The sequence below is a fragment of the Hevea brasiliensis genome, chromosome 18 (genome assembly GCF_030052815.1).
Source record: "Hevea brasiliensis isolate MT/VB/25A 57/8 chromosome 18, ASM3005281v1, whole genome shotgun sequence".
Taxonomy (NCBI): Eukaryota; Viridiplantae; Streptophyta; class Magnoliopsida; order Malpighiales; family Euphorbiaceae; genus Hevea; species Hevea brasiliensis.
This window is the reverse complement of record NC_079510.1, coordinates 43,523,363-43,546,750: the sequence shown is the minus strand read 5'-3', so window position 1 is coordinate 43,546,750 and position 23,388 is coordinate 43,523,363. Positions and strand designations below refer to the sequence as shown.

Here is a 23,388-nt window from a genome sequence, read left to right as displayed (position 1 = left end):
CCAAATTCAAGAAACCAAACGGACAGAGTCCGTCCATAAAATGGACTTTCCAACGGGGAGTTTTCAACTCACCCGACCTGTAAACACAATAAATACTCAATTGGGGAGCTCAGCTCACCCTCCACATACTCATCAGCATAAAAATAAATGGGAGCTCAGCTCCCTCATCCAATCCATCAAACATGCATAGGATATTAAGTTTACAGGTCCAAAATAATAATTTAGTTTACAGACCCAAACCAAATAAACATTTCTAACACATGCGGAAATTCTAGGAGTAAATAAAATTACACAAATATTGATAAACAACCTGTGAGGAAAGGAAGCAGGTTAACCTCAAAAATATCCTCCTGTGGCCTAAAAAAATATTGAACAGGAGTGAGCGTTCGACTCAGAGAGTAAAATATCAATTTTAACCATAATCTCTAAAACTATCTAAAACTAATGCACCCTGTAGAGTGAAATGCAACATCAACATCATTTTCACATCTTAACATCAAAAAGGTAATTTGGAGTACTCACGCACCCTGTAGCATCAATCATAATATATGGGAGTTGATCCCCTATACAGCTCTCTTTAATCCAACCTGGTGCCAGCGAAGAACTCAAGCCGGACTTTCGCTTAATAAACCAAATCGAGGGTCCCAGCGAAGAACTCAAGCCGTGACTACCCCTCGAAGGATCGGGTCCCAGCGAAGAACTCAAGCCGTGACTACCCGTCCTGTCCATAGTCCACACCACATCACACGCACACCAACGCACGCACACTGCTCCAAATTACCACAACAACATTCATGGCACGTTAACAGTTATGAATGCAACATAAGTCGTGCCTAGAGTTTAACTATATAATATATGCATATAAGTGATGCATGGGCATGCTGAACATATAATAATATCGAAATTACAATTAAAATTAATATTTTACTCACAGACTTGACGATGGTCACTGAGGCGGAGGAAGAAGGTCGTCGGCTCACCGACAATTTTATTATAATCATTTAATAAATTTGACTCAATACAAACAAAGAAAAAGACCAATACGTCCTAAGTCGTGCCGAAAATCCGGCAGAGTCTCCCCTATACCTAGGACCTACCCAACCTGCAAAATGGCTCAAAACACACTTCTATATTCACAATCCATATGTCCACAACTCAATCATATCACACAGCCCCTCCTGGGCCCACCAAATCAATCATCCATCACAATATGTAAAATTTCAATTTAGTCCCTATAATTGACCTTTTTGCAAAAACTGCCCAAATAAGCTCTAAAAATTCTAAAACTTTGCCCCGCGGTCCTTAGCAATATTACTAAGCTATTGCAAAAAGAATCATAATTTTCTAAGCTACCACGAATATTTTATGGATTTTTAATCCTATTTAAGCACTAGAAAATTATGAAAAAGCAAGGTTCGGGTTTACCTTTGCCAATTCCGACTTTGGGAACGCGCTCGGAACGTCTGACAATGGGGGGCTAGCCAAAACCTCGGTCCAATTCGGAGACTTTTCCGGTAACGGGTCTGTCGAATTTTCGCGAATTTTCGGTAACGGATATTCACAGACCCGGACAACTGTCGAATTTCCGCGAATTGAGGATACCTACACGAAGCCCATAACACGGGGGTTAGTACATAAATTTTTCAGAATTTTCTAAGCTCATTAAATACTCGGAAAAACACTGCAAAGTTCCGTGGGACCCACCGAAAAATGATGTCGGAAAAATTTGAAATTTATGTCGCCGCAAAGCTCTCGACTAGTGGAGCGTGCTGGTACCCTCAGTTTTCTCGTGGGATTCACGGTTTTCGAGAAATCTAGCCCAAAAGTCGAAATGGGCTAAAAACTTCCCGAGCAAAAATTGGACAAACCGCTCGATGGATTTCAGCGTTCTTGGTGTCTATGGAAAGCTCTCGCCGAGTAGATGATTTTAGACACAAGACCCGGTCCAATTGGTGGCCGGATCGGCCGGATTTTGGTCGGGGAAGCCGAAACGTCGCGCGCGCGAGGGAGGGAGATCCCGCGCGTTTTCCGCTGCTTAGGCGCTACCGGGCCGGAGAGGTGACGCCGGTCGGCTGGGGTGGCAAGGGGAGGGAGGAGAGAGAAAAGAGAGAGAAAAGGAAGAGGGAACGACGCGCGCGGGAGGAAGAAAAAGAGAAGGGAGCCGGTCCGATTCGACCGGTCCGATCCGGTCCGGTTTGATTCGGCCGGTTCGATTCGAAATACAAAATTTTGAATTTTTACTCTACCTCGGGTCCGAAAACGAGGTCCGAAAATTCCGAAAAAATTTCAGAAAACTCAGAAAAATACGTAGACTCCAAATATATTTTTAGTTTTGCCACGTAGCCTTTAAATTAATTTTTAAAAATCATCAAAGTTTATATTTTCGGAAAATCGAATCCGATTTTTAAAATCTGAAAAATCTCAAAAAAATTTCTAAAATTTAAATAAAATTAAAATACCAAAAATGCTCATAAATTTTAAAATTTTGGAGTGTTACAGCTAAGAATTCAATCTTTCATGAAAGGACTAAACACATTAAAATTGATTGCCACATTGTCAGACAGCAACTGCAACAAGGTTTTATTTCTCCGGCCCATGTTTCATCTCAGTTACAGCTTGCTGATGTATTTACCAAGCCTTTGCCATCTAATCTTCATCATAAGTTAATTTCCAAGTTGAATCTAGTGCCTTTACCACCTAATCTAACTTGAGGGGGAGATAAAGAGCGTAAAGCAAGCAGTAGAGCTGGAGTAATTCTATTGTTAATTTAAATGGTTAGTTGTTGCTGAAGTCATAGGAGCTTGTATCTCACGTGTTTAGTACTTTAGCTGTTGTATATAAACTTTACTCTCCTTATCTTGAGTTTCATTGAAATCAGTAGAACTTTCTTTCATTTCTCTCATAGTCAAGAAATCTCCAAGCCAGAACGAATTATTTGAATAATTTTGAAAGGTAGGTAGCTGTTTGCCATGAGATTTGAGGGTTTATATTTAAGAAAAAAAAAAAAAAACTACTAGCAAGCTAATCACTCATCCATAATGGTTCTCATGCTAATTCAATGTCGCCCAAATCCAAATCCACCATCAAACTCAGCAACATTCAAACCATCGCTCAACTTGAAACTCATCTTGACGTTTACTGAAATCACCGACACCATTTCCAGTAGCTCTCAAGTTGCAGCCTTTTTGTAAACAGAAGCATAGATTTAAAGAGTGTTTTTCTTAACTAATTAATTTGAATTTATAAATATTTGAAATTTTAAGTAATTATGTATTTAATTAAAATATTTATAAGTAGTTAATAAATAATTAATATGATAAAAAATAATTTATAAATATATTTATAATTAAAATAACAAAAATATTAAATAAGACTTATAATAAAATTTTATAAATTAATTGAAAATAATATAATAAGATATTTAATGAAATTAATTTATAAGTATATAGTTTATAAATACTAGAATAAAAAATTAGGTTTTCTATTTTTTTTAACTTATAAATTTAATTTATAAATTTAAAAATTATTATAGATAAATAAATTAAATTATTTTTAAAATTTATAAACTAATTTAACTACTTACAAATAAACTGATTTAATCAACTTACAAAATTTTTAAAATATAAGAACTAAATTATTAATATAACAAAAATATTTTTGTCAAGAATTTTAATGTGACAAATTATTCTTTAATTAAATTACTTTTAATTAAATGTGCATATGGATAACTTTTATAATTTATCTCTAAATTTTACTCTATGTTTCACTTTCGTCTTTTATATTTAATTTATTACTAAAAAGTCTTTAAATTTTAATTTTATTTTACAAAAATCCCCCAAACTATTTTTCAAGTTAAAAAAAAAATAAAATAAACCACCTTTTGACCTTATTTTCTCTCTTACTTAAACAAAAAAAAAAAAAAAAAGGCAATTGCCGTTTTAACTACCATCCGAAACTATCTTTAAAATACCTATGTTTCTCACAATAATTTGCTTTCTAAAAAGGAGAATGGTTTACCTTTCACCAGAAAATACCAAATTTATATTTATAAACATTAATTATAATTTAAAGAGAATTTTTAATCTAAAAACTTGCTATTACAAGTTGAAAAGATTTTTTAAAATGAATTAAAATTTGGAAATTTTTTTAATAACAAATTAAAGTTAAAAAAATAAAAATGAAATAAAAAAAAAAATTCAAGAACCAACTGTAAATTACCTTATATAAAAAGAAAAAAAAAATCCAGAAACCATATTCATTTACAGCCTCAGAGTCATTTACTCATTATTTTTATAGTATCAACATCAAGAAAGAAAATATCAATTCTCAATTCTCCATTCCTTTCAAATGAATTTTGTGTATGGAAACCAAATGAAATGACCATTCAAGATACCTCTTGTCTGCCACACTACCTCAAAAATTTTCAAATATAATTTTGCATTTTTAAGAAGTGTGTTGAAATCTTATACTAATTTAATTCAGCTTGAATATAATTTTTTTTTATTACTTTTTCATCATCTTTATTTTCAATGTCCCCATCAAGGACAAGGAAGGGTTAAAGATATTAAGAATTTGATCCGAGTCCTCGTATGTGAATATCTTGCAACCCCAAAAAAACAGTTCATGTGAATATCTGGGTTCCGGTCATAATCATGCTTTAAGAATATCTAATCCACAGTAAGTGTGAATAAGTCACTCAAATTGCAACCAGAAAAAGCTTGAAAGACAACCAATGTCAAGAAAGAAAAAGGGGTAGAGAGAGAGAGAGAGAGAGAGACAGAGAGAATTCATACAGTATATTGAGAACTTGAAAAACTTTCTCCTGGCAAAGCTTTTGGGAAAAATTTTAGCAATTCAGATAATATAAAAATGGCGCGTGATGAAGGCAGCTAATCTTTAGGTCATAGGATGATAGTAAACTTTTGCCTAAGCCACACAGTAACGGGTTCCACAATTGCTGAAACAGTCTCCCAATAGCATACAAGGAAACAAGAATATATAACAACTGAATGGAGATATTAGATATTATCTAAATCTGGTTTTTATTTCCACAATGCAACGGAGAGTTGAATATATCTACAAAATGTACTTAATGTCATCTTGGAAGCAAAGGCTCCAAATGCATCAACAGAATGGGGAACCCAAAAAAAAGGAACTCCTACATCAGCTCTCTCTCTCTCTATCTATATATATAGAGATATATGCGTAAAGTTTTGACATTAAAAAAGGATTACAATTATTCTAGTTTATGAACAAAAAAGAGTGCTTACATCTTTAATTTACTACATCAATTGCAATGAATCCCTTCTAAGTTGGCTTCATTTGTTTTTGTTACTCTCCCTCCTAGCAGAGAGAGAACAGGTACCGCTGCAGAGTTATTCATTCCATTGGATTGTGGATGGCAGATTCGGAAGATTTCTTGCCAAGGTTGTATGGTGCTGCACTCATGACCCTACATGCACAAACAAAGTCCTCAAATCAAGATTGAAGTCATTGTTTTCCAGGAATATATTTACATCATTTGAAAGCATAGTTATAGGGTCGCCCTCAATGTATATTCTCATGTAAAGCCCTAGGTTCTTTTAGCCAAAATATCTTAATTTTACTACTACTAAATAATTAATTACTTGAGTTTCCTACCACTAGAATGAATAATGATAGTATAATAATTAGACCCGGTCACTGTCCGGTTTGGACCTGTAGAGGGGACTGGAACTAGGAATTTATTATTTGAAAAAATTGAAAAAAATATTACAACTGTTGGATTGGTTCAGACTGGATTGAACCAAAATGGAACCGGGACCAAGGGACCCTACTGTCTGGTCTCAGGCCCTCGGTTCCAGGGACCAGAACTGGCGGTTCTGGCCTGCTGGCCACACCTTACAATAATTGGAAATAGGTCCTCTCCTAAATGTGCTTGGGTCATGAGCAAGAGACAACCTACATCCATGTTAAGGAATATATATATTTCATCATATTTTCTGTTAATATCACCTCGTCTAACTTCTTTTGGCCCCATGAATGTGGCTGGCATACATGCCCTCAAACGTCAAGAAAAACAAAAAACACTGAGAATTACCAATGCAAAAGTGTTCCCTGCTCCAAGGCCCAAACATCTTTAAAACAAAGTTCAGCTTTTCACTGAATGAGAGATTCAAAGATATAAGACAAGCAAAATTATTTTTCCTAGCTGACCCCAGCTAGTTTGGTATTAAGGTTTAGCTGGGTTGAGTTGTGGCTAAGCGAAGGGATTATGAGTGCATACATTTTAAGGACAACTCTCAACTCATAATCAAATTGTGAAGAACATCTTTGCTTTTGCTTGGATTTATGCAACTTACCTCTCCTTGCGCTTCTCCAAAAACCGAGCCAAGGATGCCTGTCTAGCCTGGGGCACTGCTGCACAAGAATTTACATATCATTTATACATGGCGAATATAGTAATCATAAATCTAATCTGTATACAGTGTATTTCATGCACACTGGAAGAGCTTCAAAATTGGAAAGTTTCATGGATAACATATAATGGAAAGCTGTCTTCCAGGGCACAAGTTCATACCAGATGGCATCAAGGTTGTTGCAGCAACAGATGCTATTGCACTTGCCAGTTTTGGAGTGTCCAGTTTACTAACAGGAGTTGTTGCAACTCCAGCGGTTTTAGTTGCCATGATTTCTTCAGTGCTAGCAGACCCACTCCCTGACTGAGAACCAGTTTGTGAAGAAACAGATAAAGGACTCGAAAGACGGGAGCCAGGTGGTGTAGTTCCATTGTGGTTCACAGGACTAACATCAGTAGCTATTGGCTTTGAGCTTGGTTCCTGGATGTGATTGTTTGGCTGTGTCATGTTTGGCTGTGTCATGTTAGAGGAGATAGAAGAATCCTTTCCAGCCAAGAACATGATAGCCTGGGCCTGGATAAAATTCACAAAAGGGATTTTATATTCACTACAGCTCAATAGAAGAATAAATAACCAACACAAGTATTTCTCAGGAATAGAAAGAGAGAAAACCTTCTCAGGAGATATATCATTATACACATTCACTGTGCCAGCGTAAAAGATGGTCAGTTGAGCAGGAGAACCAGATGTTTTCGCACTGTTTATAGTAGCATGTTTCAATAAGAACTCTTGTTTACGTGCAATATGTTTTATGTTTATATTCAGCAATCTTATTCATTACCATGATTCCATCATCCCAGTAACAGAGCCAAAAGTAGGAAGAATTGTTTGTGGAGTGGTAACAGGAATTCCTCCAAGTAATTGTGGCTTTGCAGTAGCTCCAGCAGTACTCTGACCAGAGGTGGCATAATAATTCTTGAAGAAAGGATTGCTCAAGGAAATTGAACTTGCATGGTTGGAGACTGGAAACATCTTCATGTCATGAGGATGATGCACAGAATGCACATCATGTTGCACAGGGTAAGCAGTCAATGTAAAATGAGTCCCACTTTGCCTATCGTGATTGAATGATTTCTATATGGTAAAAACCAGAATGAGAAATAAAATATTTGTTGATATTAATAAAAAGTGGGATTTAATCCTTTACCAAACAACTAAGACAAGGTCAGTCATGGAAATAATCATCCAGTTAATCTTGAATGGTCAATGAAAAGAATACAATAAAATTCATCCCTCCCGAATTTTTCAACTTGGGGTAATACGAAACAGAATGGAAAAATAACAACTAAATTTCTAAGCAATACCTCAAAACCTGTTAAACAAGAAGAAAGCCAAATAGGGAATAATATAACACCTGGATTTCAGCCATAAACTGTTTTTGGTTAGGATCAAATGAATCTGCAGTTGAAATGGACAAGAATCCAGAGGACACTGAGGAATCAGTTAAAAACCTTTTGGTCTTATCTTCTTGAGAAACCATGAAAGAGTTCAAATGAGGAAGAGCAGAGACCTTGTTGGAGAAGGGCCAGTGTATCCCTGAACCCTTGCTAAATCCTGCAGAATCCACCAAGAGTTAGCAATGCTCAAAAGCTTTCAGTTTAAAAGAAACAAGGGTAATCATGTAAACCCAATTTCGCTAGCACTAAAATTTAGCCAACAATCAAATTCATATTAGGAAAATAAGTTAAAATTTCAGATGGCAGAAATCCTTACAGTTGGACAGAACTCTAAAACTACAGACAAAACTATAAAATACTGATATTCTTTAGAGGTACTCCAAAATTGTTAAAACTTATCATAAAGGCAGATACTGAAGATGTAAAGAATCAATTAGATCCATCCACACACGCATGCATGCATGTTACTGAAAAAACAGTTATTCATATGATGTCATCTAAATAAATCTAGAGGATGAGAGATTAAACCTATGCAACCCAATTATTTAGGGGGAAAAAAACTCTAGTCACAATTGGCTTTCTATGGGTCATTAACACCAACATTTCCAAATCAAATATTAACCTTTTAATTTCAAATTAAACAAAAAAGATAATTGCACAACATTAGCAAAAAAAAATTTTTTTCATTTGTCCAATTCAAGTATCATAATTTTACATGTTTTACACGCAAAATTGATAAGGTACTTGCAAAAAGCAAAATTCAAACTCCAAACCAAAATTTCAAAAGCATAGTTACATAATTTCCAAATGAAAACAACCGAAGAAGAACAAAAATTGCATGAACCAAATAACAAAATCAGTGAATATTCATGGAAGGTAAAGAAGAAATCACAAGAGAACAAAACAAATACCTATCACAAGAGAACAAAACAAATACCTATCTCTTTGTACCCATCAGAATTAACCTCTTCCTTAACCACAGGCAATGACTCCTTTGAGTTCAGACCCATAAAATCTCTCTCCATTTTACCTCTCCTGCCTCTCAAAAAACGAATAGAAACACAAAATTCAACTAAAACCCACCTCAAAAAACTAGTTCAAAAATCATAAATTCACGGATCAATCTCTCCACTCCTCTACCAAACCTCAGTTTACAGAGAGGAAACTAGAGAGAGAAAAACCAAAACGAAAGCTTCCAACTACAGCAAAAGGCAGAGAGAGGTGGGGGGGGGAGAGAGAGAGAGAGAGAGAGAGAGAGAGAGGTGTATTCTGCCTTGGTGTAAGAAGATAAGTTTATAAGATCTTGACCGTTCCTTTTTTGAAAAGGAAAAAAAATAAAAAAATTAAAAAACCAAGGAATGTGTTACCGGTATATCCAGTTCGGTTACCGGGTGGTCCGGTAACCCACCACGTGCGCGAGCTTTTAATTCACATTTTCACAGTTTACCAGCAACTTGCTTGTGGTGCCCACTTGTCCGTGGAAATGTACCACGTGCACTATTTCCATTCCTGGACTCATGCTTTTTTCCTCACGTGAAGAGGCTTTTTCTTTTTTTTTTAACTCTATCTACTCTAAATAAGAGTAAATCTAATTATTATTATATTAAATATTTATATATTATTTTAATTATATATATATTCTAATTACTTATATATATATTTTTTAATATAAATATTAGTTTTAAAAATAAAAAATTACATTTATTAAAAATTAATTTAAAATTAAATTTAACATATCTTAATTATAAAAAATAAAATTTTTTAAAAATCTTTTTTATAATATTTAAAATGATTTTTTTCTAAAAATATTTTTTTAAAATTATTTTTTTATAATATTTAAAATGATATTGTTTTCAAAAACTTTTTTTAATCTCTCAACTGTAATTCTAAACAATGCGAAAATATTACTTAAAAAAATAATAATTTTTATTTTCTCAAGAAGAGATTTGGATTAGAAAAAAAAATGATCAAGAGATATAAACAAATTAAGCTAAATTATTTGTGCTGTCATATAAAAATTATACATTTAAATTTTGATAATTCAAGTAGTCAATCTAAGTATATGGCTTTAAATTAAATCATATAAATTGCGGAATTAACCATTAATTTAATTTTTAATTTTACAGATTATTCAAATTTAAGCTATTTGGAATTAAGTAAATATTTAATTGTTAATTATCATTAGGTAGAGTAAAATATTGTTGTCACTACCCGATTCTATGGGCCGAATCGACACTAGAACCTGAGTCGGTATAAAACCCTCGAGACCCATAGTAAGCCTTACTGTTTCCAAACCTATAACAATGGCCAAAATAAAAGCCAAACATGTAAATAAAATAAAATAAAATATTATATTTTTATTTTAACTAACCCACCCGATAACCACCGAAAACCAAAACTAAGGGGGTTCAACTCAACTCTGATACCCATCATGTATAAACTATTTAATATCATAATAATTTTTCATAAATTAATATCATAAGTATATAACCCAATGTCATAGCGAGGTGCTAGTTATTAAATAAATTATTAAATAAATAAATAAGTAGACACAATAAATTATCAAACTAAGAAGTACAACCTGTAGAGGAAAAATACTCGAAGAAATAAACACACTCCTCCTACAACCTGGAAAAAAATATTTGAACAGGAATAATTGTTCAATTCAAAGAGTTTTAGATATTGATTATAAATACAATTTCTATAACTATCTAAGACTGATATAACCCTACCATGAAATGCACATCCAACATGCAAAATTAGCAATTCATTCAATATTCGTATGAGAAGTTAATTTTGAGCTACTCACATACCTAGTATATCACATCAATATATGAATATAGGAGCCGATTCCCTATACAGCTCTTTTAATCCAATACCTGCCAGCGAATTCAATTCAAGCCGGACTTTTGCTTAGTAATACAAATGCGTGAGTCAGCGAGATCAACTCAAAACCATACTTACTCGGACTTATCCACAAAAAGGATCGGGTCCTAGCGAGTCAAACTCTAGTCGCTCTACCCGTCCTATCCATAACGCACGCCGACACACACATACGGCTGCAAATTATTCTTAGGGTGGCAATCACAAATAAATAGCAACAATTAAATTGCAGCAACCAAAGTACTCATAATATATTAACTATATATGTGCATAATTAAATATTTATAAAATGTATGAGCATGTCTGATATATAATTAATATTAAAATTGTAAAAATAATCAATATCCAACTCATAGACTGATCGATTGGAGTGCAGCTAGTCCGACTGGAAAGAGAAGACGACCGACACCGATCACCTAAATATACACACTGACCTATATTAAAAGACTAAAAAAATTAAATATTTAATTTAAACTATATAATCAAAATAAATTCTAAGATCTTACCAAAATTTCGACAAGAGTTTTTCCTATAACTGAACCTAACCCCCTGCAAGAAAATTCAACCAATAACAACAACACAGGGTCATAGGCTCACAACAATAATTATAATGATCATCCGGAGCCTATAAGAATCATAATCTATGTCTAATCCTTCAAACTCCAGTTCGGTCTACATTTTAAATAATTATTTTTAACACTTTAAAAATTATAAAAATATTCCTTGAGGTTCTCTACATCGTACTTGTATTAATTAAAATTATTTTACTTAATTTTACCAAGCCAATAATATTTTACAAATTTATCAGTTAGCTTAACCAAGGTAAAAATTATACAACTTAAGTTCGAGACTACCTTTGCAATTTCTACTACTTGAAATGCGTCCAAAACGTCTGAAAATACTAGGATCAACTGTAATATTGACTATGTTCCAGGACGGGCCGTTAGGCAGTCGAATCTGGCTGAAAACTCACACCCAAGCACTATTGAGCTATCATCGATATGATCACAATAAACAAAGAGGGTGGGCAACGAAGAGGGACGAAGAGAGAGAGGGGGAGGTTATGGGGCTCCTGCACGTTTGAAAATCTGACCCTTTTTTAACTTTTAATTACATTTTCGGTCCTCATACTTTTGGGTTTTTTCAAATAAGTCTAAAATTCTTTTTCGATTGGGTCCCAAATGCAATTTTGTGTATAATTAAACAATAACAACAATAATAACAACAACAACAATAACAACAACAATAATAATAATAATAATAATAATAACAATTTAATCAAACCTTAGACCCAAGATTGACAATAATGAAATAATATATTTTGATAATTGATTTAATATTAATTTATAAAATTAATCATTTCAATTAAAATTGGACTATTAAATAATTTATAAAATATGTTTAGAAATAATATATATATATATATATATATATATATATATATATATATATATATATATATATAAATGAATGAAAGTTTTATAAAAATTACAAATTAGTTAGATAATATTAAAATACTATATAAAAATATAAAATTTATATTTTAAAAAGTTGGGTTATTACAATTGTCGCCTCTAATTGCAATAACCTAATTGTTTTAGTCTCCACCAACATCACATATACTCTTTTATACAATACCATATGCAAATTGAATTCTAATTTGAAATGTTATTTTTTAAATTTAATTAGAAAATAGATTAATTTAATATTCTCTGCTAAGGTCTATATGTCATGAATGCTTTATAGTTTACATTGATAACAATTGTTTCTTTTTGAAATCGAAGAGCATGCAAGTCAAAATTAAGCCCTAAACGATGTGCTATGAGTCTATATGACTCCTTTATTGGAGTTTAGTTTTAATCAAGATTAAGAAAAAATATCACAAGTAAGTTAAAAAGTTTAGATTTTATGTGATTTGTCCCAAACGAGGATGACAATAATAATAATAATAATAATAATAATAATAATAATAATAATAATAATAATAATAATAAAGCAATATATCAAGTTAGATATATTGTGAATTTAAGATATAAAATGTATAATAAAATATGCCTATTAAATATATGAGTTTTACATAAAGGGTATTTGGCTCAACTACTTATTTTTTAACTTTTGACCTAAAATATATTTTTAACTTATAAGTTTATTTAAAAAATAATTAATTATTTATTAAAACTAATTAAAATTAATTTTTAAATAGTTTAGATGTTTGACAAAAAATACGTGAGAATAATTTAATTTATCAAGATGAATAAAGAAGATATTCCATTATAATTATTAAAATAGGATAATATTGATATTTTAAAAAATTAACACAAGAATATAGTCTTTTAATTAATTAAAATATAGTTTTAAAATAAATAAATAACTCATAAGTAAGAAGTATATTACCTATGACTTTTGACTTATTTTAAGTAGTTTTTAAATTTATAAGTCAAACCAAACTCTAATTAATTATAATTTTTTACGTATAAATATATTTGGTAGACTTATAAACCAAACTAAACACTCTCATATTTTAGGGATATAGTAGACTTGAGTCTACCCAAGAATTTCCCTTAGTTTGCTATTATTTTGAGTTTATCAATAGGTATGGCTCCAATTATTGGTGTTTAATGCTCTATTTGGATAGAGGTGAAAGAAGTGTAAATAAGGGCAAGAAGAGTTAAGTAACCATTATACCCTGTTTGGAAAGAAATGAGCTAGTGAAGGGTAAGGGTAAGTAATGGTAAGAATTATCTTTCTTACCCCTCAAATTTCAATTTTTCTTACATCCAAAATTGAGATGTAAGCAGGAGAGGTGAGTTGAAAATTACTTTATTTTTTATTTTTTTATTGTGTGATTAATTTTTTATTAAAAATCTAATTATACCCATTAAAATTAAACATAATTTACCAATATAAATAAATATCTTCTCTCTCAAGTGGTCGTACCTGATCTCTCCGTTTTCTCTCGTAGATTTCAAATTCTTACTGAAATAAATTTAGTTTTATCTTTTTATTTAACTTTAGTTGTTAAATCATTTGTTCTTTCAATAGTTTGTTACAATAATTATGATTTAATTATCAATTTTTTTCTTCTAAATAATCCATTCTAAAGAATAAATTCTTATTTAATAGGAAATGATATTTTTATACTTTTAATAATTATTTACCATTTTTTTACTTCTTTTCATACATAAAGAATATACATTACCTCTCATCACCTTTCCATTAATTCAACAATTTTCAAACATGAGTTTTTTTCTTTTTATTGTAACATTTCTTACCCTTCTCCCTCTTTCCCTTATCCTCTCATTAATTACCTTTCCCTCACTCCATCCAAACATAACAACAGTTTTTAATCACCCCATCCAAACAGAACAACAGTTTTTAAATTTATTGAGCAATTAATAGTTTCAGTGCATTGATTAATTAATAAGTATGAGACTTAATTATTGGCAATATTTGCTGGTAGTTATGACTTGTAATTTAATTGTAAACGTTATCTCTCAAGCTCAAAGTTTGGACCGCTACAGCTAAGAGTAGATATTCATTTATCAAAATTGGACATATATATCTTAGCTAACTTTACAATAAATAATATAAAAAAAAAATCAATGAATTTTAACTAAGAAAAATTGGGGAGATTTAATTTCTGAAATTGTAAATATAATTTTTTTTAATTTAAGATTTTATTATTTTAGAGATGGCTTTAGTAATACATCCTTTAGAATAATAAAATCTGAGTCAGAAAGTTTAAAGATAAAGAAATAGTATAGAAATAAAGAGAATCACATGGAGCCCATTCACAAAGCTCTTGCAAGTACTCCTATCGCTAGGTAGACCATTCCTTTTCCTCTCTATTTGATTCCCTTTGTATAATGAACATCTTCGATGGGTCCAAGTAGAGCAAGTATCTCTGTCTTGTTCTAATCCATGGCAAAGGTAATGTTTCCTTTCTTCAGTAGCTGCACGTAAAGAGAGAATACTGGTCAATATAGCGTTTGTTCTTGTTTAGAACCAGCATGCCATGTTCAAGCTCAATGATTCGATTGGGTTGGAGTCCTTCCGGCTGTTTAGGGTAACTCCACTTTGGATGTTATGGAATGGAAGCCACTGTGTTTTTTTCTTTTGGGTATATTTCATATGCTGCAATCTTCAGTCTTGAATTATTTTCCTGTCACATGCCCATTTTCTTATGCTTTTTGAAACATCATTATTGATCCACCATGAGGATTTTCCCATGTGACGTGCTCTCCCACGAGCCAAGATTTTGCTCATTACTTTAATTTCATCATCTTTTCTTTTTTTTTTTATCTGATAAAGTTGTATAAACTCTCTTAACTCTTAGCCCACCTGAAATTTTGTATCATCAAAATGATATTAAATTGATAATTTCTTAGTTGAATGAATGTCTATCTTATTGCGGAAGATGTCAGTGTTTCTACTTTATAGACAATTTTATTTTATTTTTTCTGATTCTCTGCTCAAGTGTTTTGCACTGTGGCTATATCATCACATGGTTTGCTCTGTTCATTTTCATGTATCTATGATTCAGACCTTGTCATTTTTCGCTTTTGGGGTTCCTGTTTGCTACAATGGTTAAAAATTCTTTCATTATTGATATTATATTCTACTTTTATTTAAAAAAAATGCAGTTGAAATTAAAGATAATTCCGAAATGACATGAAAATAACAAACTAAAATAAGATCCTAAATTAGAAAGATAAATAAAGATGACGATAAAGGAAAAAAAAAAAATTAATTAAAACAGACAAATGTCTTAGGCTTATTTTTCATTTGTGCAAAAGGGGCTTATATTTCGTTTGTGCAAAAGGGATTAGGGATGATGAAAGTTTTCTATTCGATCTGCCTTTAATTTGATCAATTTTCTTTGATCTTAATATTGTATGGGTTTAGGATGAAGAGACTTTCTTCTTGTTCTGAATTTCAGTAACCCATTTCATGTTGTATAATATATTATTATTTTTTATTAAAAAATAATATATTTTTATGTATTTATATATTTAAATATTATAATTTAATAAAAAAATATAAAAAAATCGCCAAATTTATGTTTAAAATTTATATTTCTAATCATATTTTTATTTTTAATAAATAATTTTATATTATATAATAATAAATTAAAATTAAAAATTAAAAAAAAAACTTTATTTATTCCTCTGCTCTTTAGTGGGGAAATTCCACCTTCGACCTACGTATGGGGTGGGGACGAGGGGAGCAATCTCACCTTCGACCTACTCATTGCCATTTTTAAAAGGAATTTAATAGATTAGTTTGCAAACTTTGTATTGTCAATTTGTAATTGGAAGCTGTTCGAAAAAAATAATTTGATTTGTTTTCTGTGATTAGAATTTTTTAAAAAAATAGAGCATTATGATTTGAATGTCTGATCTTTTATATTATAAGACAATATTTAAGAAAAATATTATAAAAAATGATATATCAAAATTTTTTGAACAAAGGGGAATATTACATTAAATGAAACCTAAGTGATAGGATAAATAATCCAAATAAAGATATGTAATTATGCAGTAATATCAATAAATATACATATGTAACTTACTATAAATCTTATGGGTTTGATTTATTATTTTGTCAAAGGTCAAGTTGGAAAATCAATGGGTTCTGTTCAAGCCCGGCCCAAAAATAAATATCTAAATGTATAAACTATATTACAAATATAATCTATAAGAAGATTTAAAAATTGGGCTAGCCCAATTCAACATTTTGGTACTGTCCTTGTCAACAGTGAGGCCTAGCTTAGAATTGCAACTTTTGTTATCATAAAAGGTTGAAATCTCCAATTCTTGAGAGTTCACCTGGAGCCTGCAGTCTTGTACATTCCAATGCTCAGGAGTACCACACCATGCAATCATGAGATCTCTTGCAGCAAGCATGTAACAATTTGTGATATACCAAGATATATGTTGAAGGTTTTGCCAGCTCGAAGTCTTGGTAGACTTTAGTCCTTTTTCTAATTTTATGGGCTTTAGTTAGTTGAAAGACTGAATATAATCTGATATTAGTTGAGACTTTATAGCATTTTTCAATTAGGTGGTCAACCTATTTATAGGCACTCTGATTTGTTAGATGATATGCAGCAAATAGCTATGATATAGTTTATGCAATTCATATTTATCTTCTCTGCTTCATTGTTCAGTTTAAATTGCTTTGCTATCAGTATATAGCTAACTGCTGCAACAATTAGAATCAATTCTTTGAAAAAGAGCTCTTCCTTCGAAGAGAATGATAGAGAAGAGACGATATCATAATCTTAACTCAAGAATTTCTCTCAGAGAGCATCAGAATTGGCAGATGATCAGAAAAATTTGGAAACTAGAGAGCATCGAGCGAGAGGAGTAGTGAACCATAGCAAAAGCTAAATGCCATACACATATTCTCCAAATTCAATTCAATCTGTCTTATTATGTATAGAAAGGTTAAAAATATTTTTCTGAATAAAAGTATTATTTTAAATGTTATTGAAAAAAAAAAAATTATATTATTATTTTAGTATTCTTAAAACTAAAATTTATTAAATTTAATTTTAATTTTTTTTAATATCCTATAATTAATATATTTAAAAAAATAATTTTTTCAATAGTAATTTCAACAATAATATTAAGTAGCTAGTTGTTTTTTTATGCGTAAATTGAAATTAAATTTTTTATAAATGAATTCAAACCAGCAAATTGATGACCAAATTAAGTAATCTTAGCTTGGTTTTCATTTAATTGATTGAATATATAATTCTAAATTAGATTCATAAATGTAAGTTAAAACTTTATTTATTACCAAAAATAAATATCAAGCTTTAAAATATATACCTAGCTCTAATTTAGGAAAAATTTTAAAACTATTATGCCATTAATCATGATAAATCTCATGTCCATTGTATATAATGATTGCCCTAAATAAATTCTCATAATTTAGATAGCAATCAAATGATTTATTATTAAAATATATAGTCAAAACTCAAAAGAGTGGAATAAAATGATAAACAAATGAATATTAAATTAAAATAGTATAATGGATGATGGTCTTGTTTCTTTTCTTTTTAGGCTCGAGTTATTCCCTTGTTCAGAATTTGAATTTTACAACAACTTAATTTAACTGATTTTTTTTTTCTATTTAAAATGAAAGAATTTAATTCTTTTTTATTTAAAAATTTTTTATTTAAAAAAAAATAAAAATCAAGCAATTAAATTTTTTCTTATAAATAATTTATTAAAAAAATCATTTTCTCGAACAAAATAAAACTTAATATGTACTTATAAAATTTACTAAAAAATTTATTGTATTTTGACTCAATGACTAGTCCAATCATAAGCTCTTTGGATCTATTCACCGTAAAAAATAAAAATAAAAAGTATTTTTAAAAAATTTATGAAAATTAAAAATTAAAATTTTATGTTCACGTATACTAGTTTTTCACCTCAATAACTAATATTTTTTTTTTTTAAATTTAGCTAAAATTCGAAAACGGTTTTAATTGTTTTCTATATTGTTTTTCTTTATAATAAAAGATTTATTTTTTAACTTTTTTAAATAGAAATAATTACTTTTTAAAAATAAAATTATACTATAACTGTTACGTAATTAAAATTAAGTAATTATTTAGAAAAATATTATTTTTAATAATAAAAAAGAAATGAATAAATATATTAAAAACTTTTAAAAGTAAAATAAAATTTTAAATTTTTTATAGTAATTTATTTTTTTAATTATGAAATATATGAATAATTTTTTAATTTTATTAATTAAAAATTATTTTTTTTATTATTGATAGGTGAATGTAATTTTTTATGTTTTCTTTTACTAACAATGAATGAAAATAGTGAAAAAGTTTTGATTTTTGTGTTATCAAGTAAAAAAACAATATTTTTATCATTTTAAACATTTAATGGGTGATAAGGTTCAAGCATCGCATTAAATTTTAATTCTTTTTATACTTATATATATAAATATAAAATTTTTAATTAATATTTCCTTAAATTGTCTTAAAAAATATATAAAAGAATAATATTTCTCTTTTGTTTCTTTTATTTTCCTCTTAATTATTAAGTTAAATATAAGATCTTAATTAAAGAACTGTAGAATGATTATATATAATCGACTTAACATTTGTTTTTCTTCGCTCTTTTGTTAGGACTAATAGATAACATCAAATTTTTCTAACTTAAATTTAATTTATTATAAATTTAAGATATAAGATGTATAATAAAATTTATTTATTAAATATATTTCAAATAAAAAAATTTAATTTAGATAAAAAAATTTCAGATAGGCTTAAGTTTAAGATTTGTACCATAAATTAAATTTAAATAAAAAAATTTCAGATAATATTACAAATTAATGATTAATAATTTGAAGCAATTAATTAGTGGTAGCTTTACACAAGTACTCATTGCTTTGAAAGATTAATTATATACCTTTCAGATAGACTTAAGTTCAAGATTCAAGAACATTAATTCTAAATCAAAGCTGCTTTCTGCGCGTTGAATCTTGATTAGCAAAATGTACCACAATAACAAGTGCTCACTTATATGAATGAATCTACACTCTATATTACATCATTGGATTAAAAAAAAAAAATCTGTTCATGATATAATTAAGAAATTAAAATTTCAATTTTGATATGGTCATTTCCTCTCTTTTAAAAATTTTTAACATATAAAAAAAATCAAATTGTTGCATGTCTCAATGGCATTAATTGAAAAATTAGTGATGATAATAATGATTAAGTTTTTTGAAAAATTAAGCAAAAGTTTGGCTGGGTTTCTAGCAATATGAAAGTACATGTCACTAAGCTATCAGATTAGCATATGCACAATAATAAAGTATTCAACTCGTAGCGTTAATCTTTATTTTTCTTTAGGGAGAATTAAAAGTGAGAATTCGAATCCGGCACCTATTAAGTAAGTAATATACATATCACTTGCTAGACTAAACCAAATTGTAACCTCTAACATCTTTAAGAATTTAAGAATTTGTAAAGTAGGGAAAATTTTTTTTGTCAAATTCCGAATCCAAGCTGATCCTCTGTAATTGGTTCTGCACAATTTGATTATTTTATTTTATTTTTTATTCAATTTGCTAGTAGAAGCTTGGGACAAAATAAGAAGGTTTGATGCTTAATTTAACTATTGAATTTATTGGGATGTTTAATTTAAGTTATTTTTAATTTTTTGTCTAAATTAACTTATAAATTTTAATTTAAGTTTAATTTAATTTAAAACTATAGAAAATTAAGAAATTAAATATTTTAATTTTAAATTCAAATCAAGAAATTTAGTCCAAAAATAAGAAATTATACATCTTAATTTTTGTCTAAATCAAAATTTTAGCACAAAAATTTTAATTTTTAAACTAAATTAAATTTAAATTAAAATTTTTGAGTTAATGTGAAGAAAAAAAATTAAAAATTAATTAAATTAAACATTTTCAATAAATATATGAGTGAAATTGGGTACCTAGCGAAGGAAAAGAAAATTATTGTGATGGCAAAAAGCATGAAGGGGCGCAAGTAGATTGGGCAGCTGTGAAGAGCAGACAATGCAAGATCCAGCTTATATATCCAGCACAAAAACAAGCAAGGCATGGAAAGGCTAAGAATTGGAGAAGCTAACATGGAGCTATAAGAAGCTCTGTGGGATGGGAAACCTTATCTGAAGAGCAAATTGACAAGCATTTGGTTTGAGGTTAAGCCAAAAATAAAAAGCCTCAAGTGAGAGTTTCCTTTTGTGTAGTTGGCCTTGGCCATGACATAAATTCATCACTTAATTAGAAAATTATTTAATTAATGAATTTGAACGTTACCTTCTTAATCTATTATTCCTTATATTCTTTTCTTTTTCTTTTTCTTATTCTTACTCTTTCTGTTGTTTTTCTTTAAATTATCACCAAAATTCAAGAAACCATGTCTTCGTTTCATTCATGCACATTTACTTTTTTTATGAGTCATTCATTTCAGGTCTTTTGTTAACTTATTGAAAAAATTATACCGTAAAATCAATGTAAGTATAATAATTTCATTATAATTAATGGTTATGATGAATTGGTACATATACACTTGATTTCATCACATATTATTATTAAGTTAAATCACTATTGTTGATTTTCAGGGAAATTGACGTTTCAAAAATTTCAATGATACTTTTATGGCCGAATACACCATTTCATCCTTAAACTTTATAAAAAAATATTTTATGACATCTTGAATTTTTAAAACGTTGCATGACACATCACAATTTCAGTAAAGTAGATTAAGATATCTGCGTGAACTCTAATTGCATTGATATGATGATCTGTTTACTATAATACTATAGGTATCTTAATTCCATTTTCACAAAAGCTGTATAATATGACATTTTAAAAATTTAGAGTGTTATAAATGTTTGTAATAAAATTTAAGTGTAAATGGTGTATTCAACCATCTTTTATAATAAATTTTCATAAGCAATAGAATAAGCAAATAGATTATGGAGGTTTTCCTCTTCCAAATTGAAAATAAAGCAAACGGCATTCAGGGATGTTACGTATCTATTGAATATATTGTAGGCCTTTAAGCAACAATTTTATTATTATTATTGATCCATGGATGAGGCATTTTAAATGCAATAAAGATTTTTTTTTTTTTTTTATATCATCATGGACCCCTTCCGTAAATTACATTAACTATATTTGTACAATTAAAGATAGATCATCCAAATTACAATTAAAAAAATTACAAGAAATAAAATTATGAACCAACCCTAAAATTAAAAACTTAATCCATAAATTATTAAACTCAATCATCAACTAAGCTGATCAAAATTTATATTTATAAATCCTATCCACCCATAATCACATCATGATAAAATTAATTCCAAATAAATAATCCAACAATATGGTGGGTTCCTTTGTTGGCCCGTAATTTTAAAAGGCACCATCCTGAAATTGGAAATATTAAATGCATGGCCTTGTCACCAAAGGGTTGTTTTCCTCGCACTTTCATATGTTGCATCAATGTACCAGACACAGAAAGAGTAAGCCTCAAGACCAATTGCCATATGATTATAAGCAAATATGTCCCAATTAAGGTACAATTCTAGTGTTCAATCCCATCTACTATTTGATATTTTTCTTTTTTTGATAGCTTTCTCTTTACCTTCATCTAATATGGTACGTCACAACAATAGCACTCCCAATCAAACATAAATACATTAAAATTGTTTAAACAAATTCTTTTTAGTCTCTTATATGGTCCAATCCGAATTAATCTGTTTTGAGATGAATATATCAATTTAAATTTTGATTTATAAATTAAATCTATAAAAAAATTATATTTCTTTTAAAAATATTAATAATTTGATTTGAAAATGATGTTACTGCGAGTCATTTGGTCTAATTTTTAAACCCGCAAAAAGTAAAAATGGTGAGATCAATGACCTTTGTCTAGTCACTGTGACGCCAAAGTCAGATTAGTGTTGCAGTAAATTGTTCAAATAATTGAGAGTTAAAAGTTCAGTTATGCAAAATAAGCGCGCACATGGTTTGTGCTATCTGGCTATATGTAGGCTAACAGTGACCTGTTGAGGCTATTAGTCAGATTCCATGATAATCAGGCTTGGAGTGGGATTCTAATATGAAATTCTAGGCTCAATTATCTCAGACTTTAGTGAGTGAAAGCTTATCCATTGTTTTATCTAAATCATATCCATTTCGAGGCATTATGTAATCGTTATAAGCCATTATTGTTAACACTCTTACTCCAAGCCATGTGATTCCAAGTCATGTGCTTTAGAGTTGCCAAACCATTCACTAATTGAAACATTTAACTCTCTGACTAAGTCATTTGACTCGATTTTTTGGTGGACTACATCAAAAAATTCCAACAACCTATAAAATAATTAAAATCTAATATTTTTTTAGTGACTAAATTAATCATTTGAATCATTAATAATCTGAAATAATATAACTTGAACCTATTTAAAAAGGCAAAATTTGAAATGACTGATCACAGCTCAATTCGAATCCAACCGACTCCACCTATTTGCTACCTTACGTACTTCAATACCCAAATCAAACAACTAAGATTGAAAGATTGAAAAGATCTCTCACTAAACATTTAGGTAAAAACATGAGCTTGAGATCATGAAGAGAGACCTAATTAAATTGGACCCAGAAAAGAGGGGAAGGACTAGTGACCATTTAACAACTTGAATTAATCGAATCAGCTCCCACTAACCAGAGTTTATGTGAGCAAAATTTGGTGAGTAATACGTTAAAAAAAAGGCTCAGATATTGGTAAGATTATGTTGGATCATGGTTTTGTGACTTTTGAGATTCAATGTCGATCATATATGTATGTATATATATGAAAAAAAAAGGGGCCCCAGTCTTGCTTGCTGTATATAGGATACAAAAGCCTTTCTTTTTACAGTTTGTAACCAACAATGGAAGGCTCCAACCTTTTTTAGCTTTGAATAGACGATAATGGCTAGCTATATCTATAGAAAACAATAAGTTGAGGACGCCTACATTATCTTAGCCTTTATACTGAAGGGATAATCCTCTTTGTTCTTCTTTTTAACCATAAATCATAGTTAATATATTTTTTTCTTGAAAAAATTTAGGGATAAAAGGGATATTCTCATTGACCAGAAAAAGTCTAGCAATGATTAGAAATTTGTAATAAAATTTATATATCACTCACCAAT

The 23,388-nt window shown here is 29.6% G+C and overlaps 1 protein-coding gene and 1 long non-coding RNA gene across 4 annotated transcripts; both read right to left on the bottom strand.

The window, feature by feature from the left end:
- Positions 1-5,023: 5,023 nt before the first annotated feature.
- Positions 5,024-9,056, bottom strand: LOC110670126 (protein TIFY 6B). Of its 3 annotated transcripts, none has more exons than XM_021832067.2 (7): positions 8,733-9,056; positions 7,753-7,952; positions 7,180-7,472; positions 7,011-7,095; positions 6,560-6,911; positions 6,342-6,399; positions 5,024-5,452 (listed from the first exon to the last, which is right to left on the bottom strand). In XM_021832067.2, exons 1-7 carry the CDS (start codon positions 8,818-8,820, stop codon positions 5,380-5,382), a joined length of 1,149 nt encoding a protein of 382 aa, XP_021687759.2. In that variant the 5' UTR covers positions 8,821-9,056; the 3' UTR covers positions 5,024-5,379. The 3 variants fall into 3 exon arrangements, with proteins under 3 accessions (XP_021687759.2, XP_057996636.1, XP_057996637.1); XM_058140653.1 differs by having other exon boundaries at positions 6,342-6,396; XM_058140654.1 differs by having other exon boundaries at positions 8,707-9,044.
- LOC131175934 (uncharacterized) lies at positions 5,709-6,335 on the bottom strand. The gene is made up of 2 exons (XR_009146015.1): positions 6,080-6,335; positions 5,709-5,940 (listed from the first exon to the last, which is right to left on the bottom strand). It is a non-coding gene; the product is annotated as an uncharacterized LOC131175934 (long non-coding RNA).
- Positions 9,057-23,388: the final 14,332 nt, after the last annotated feature.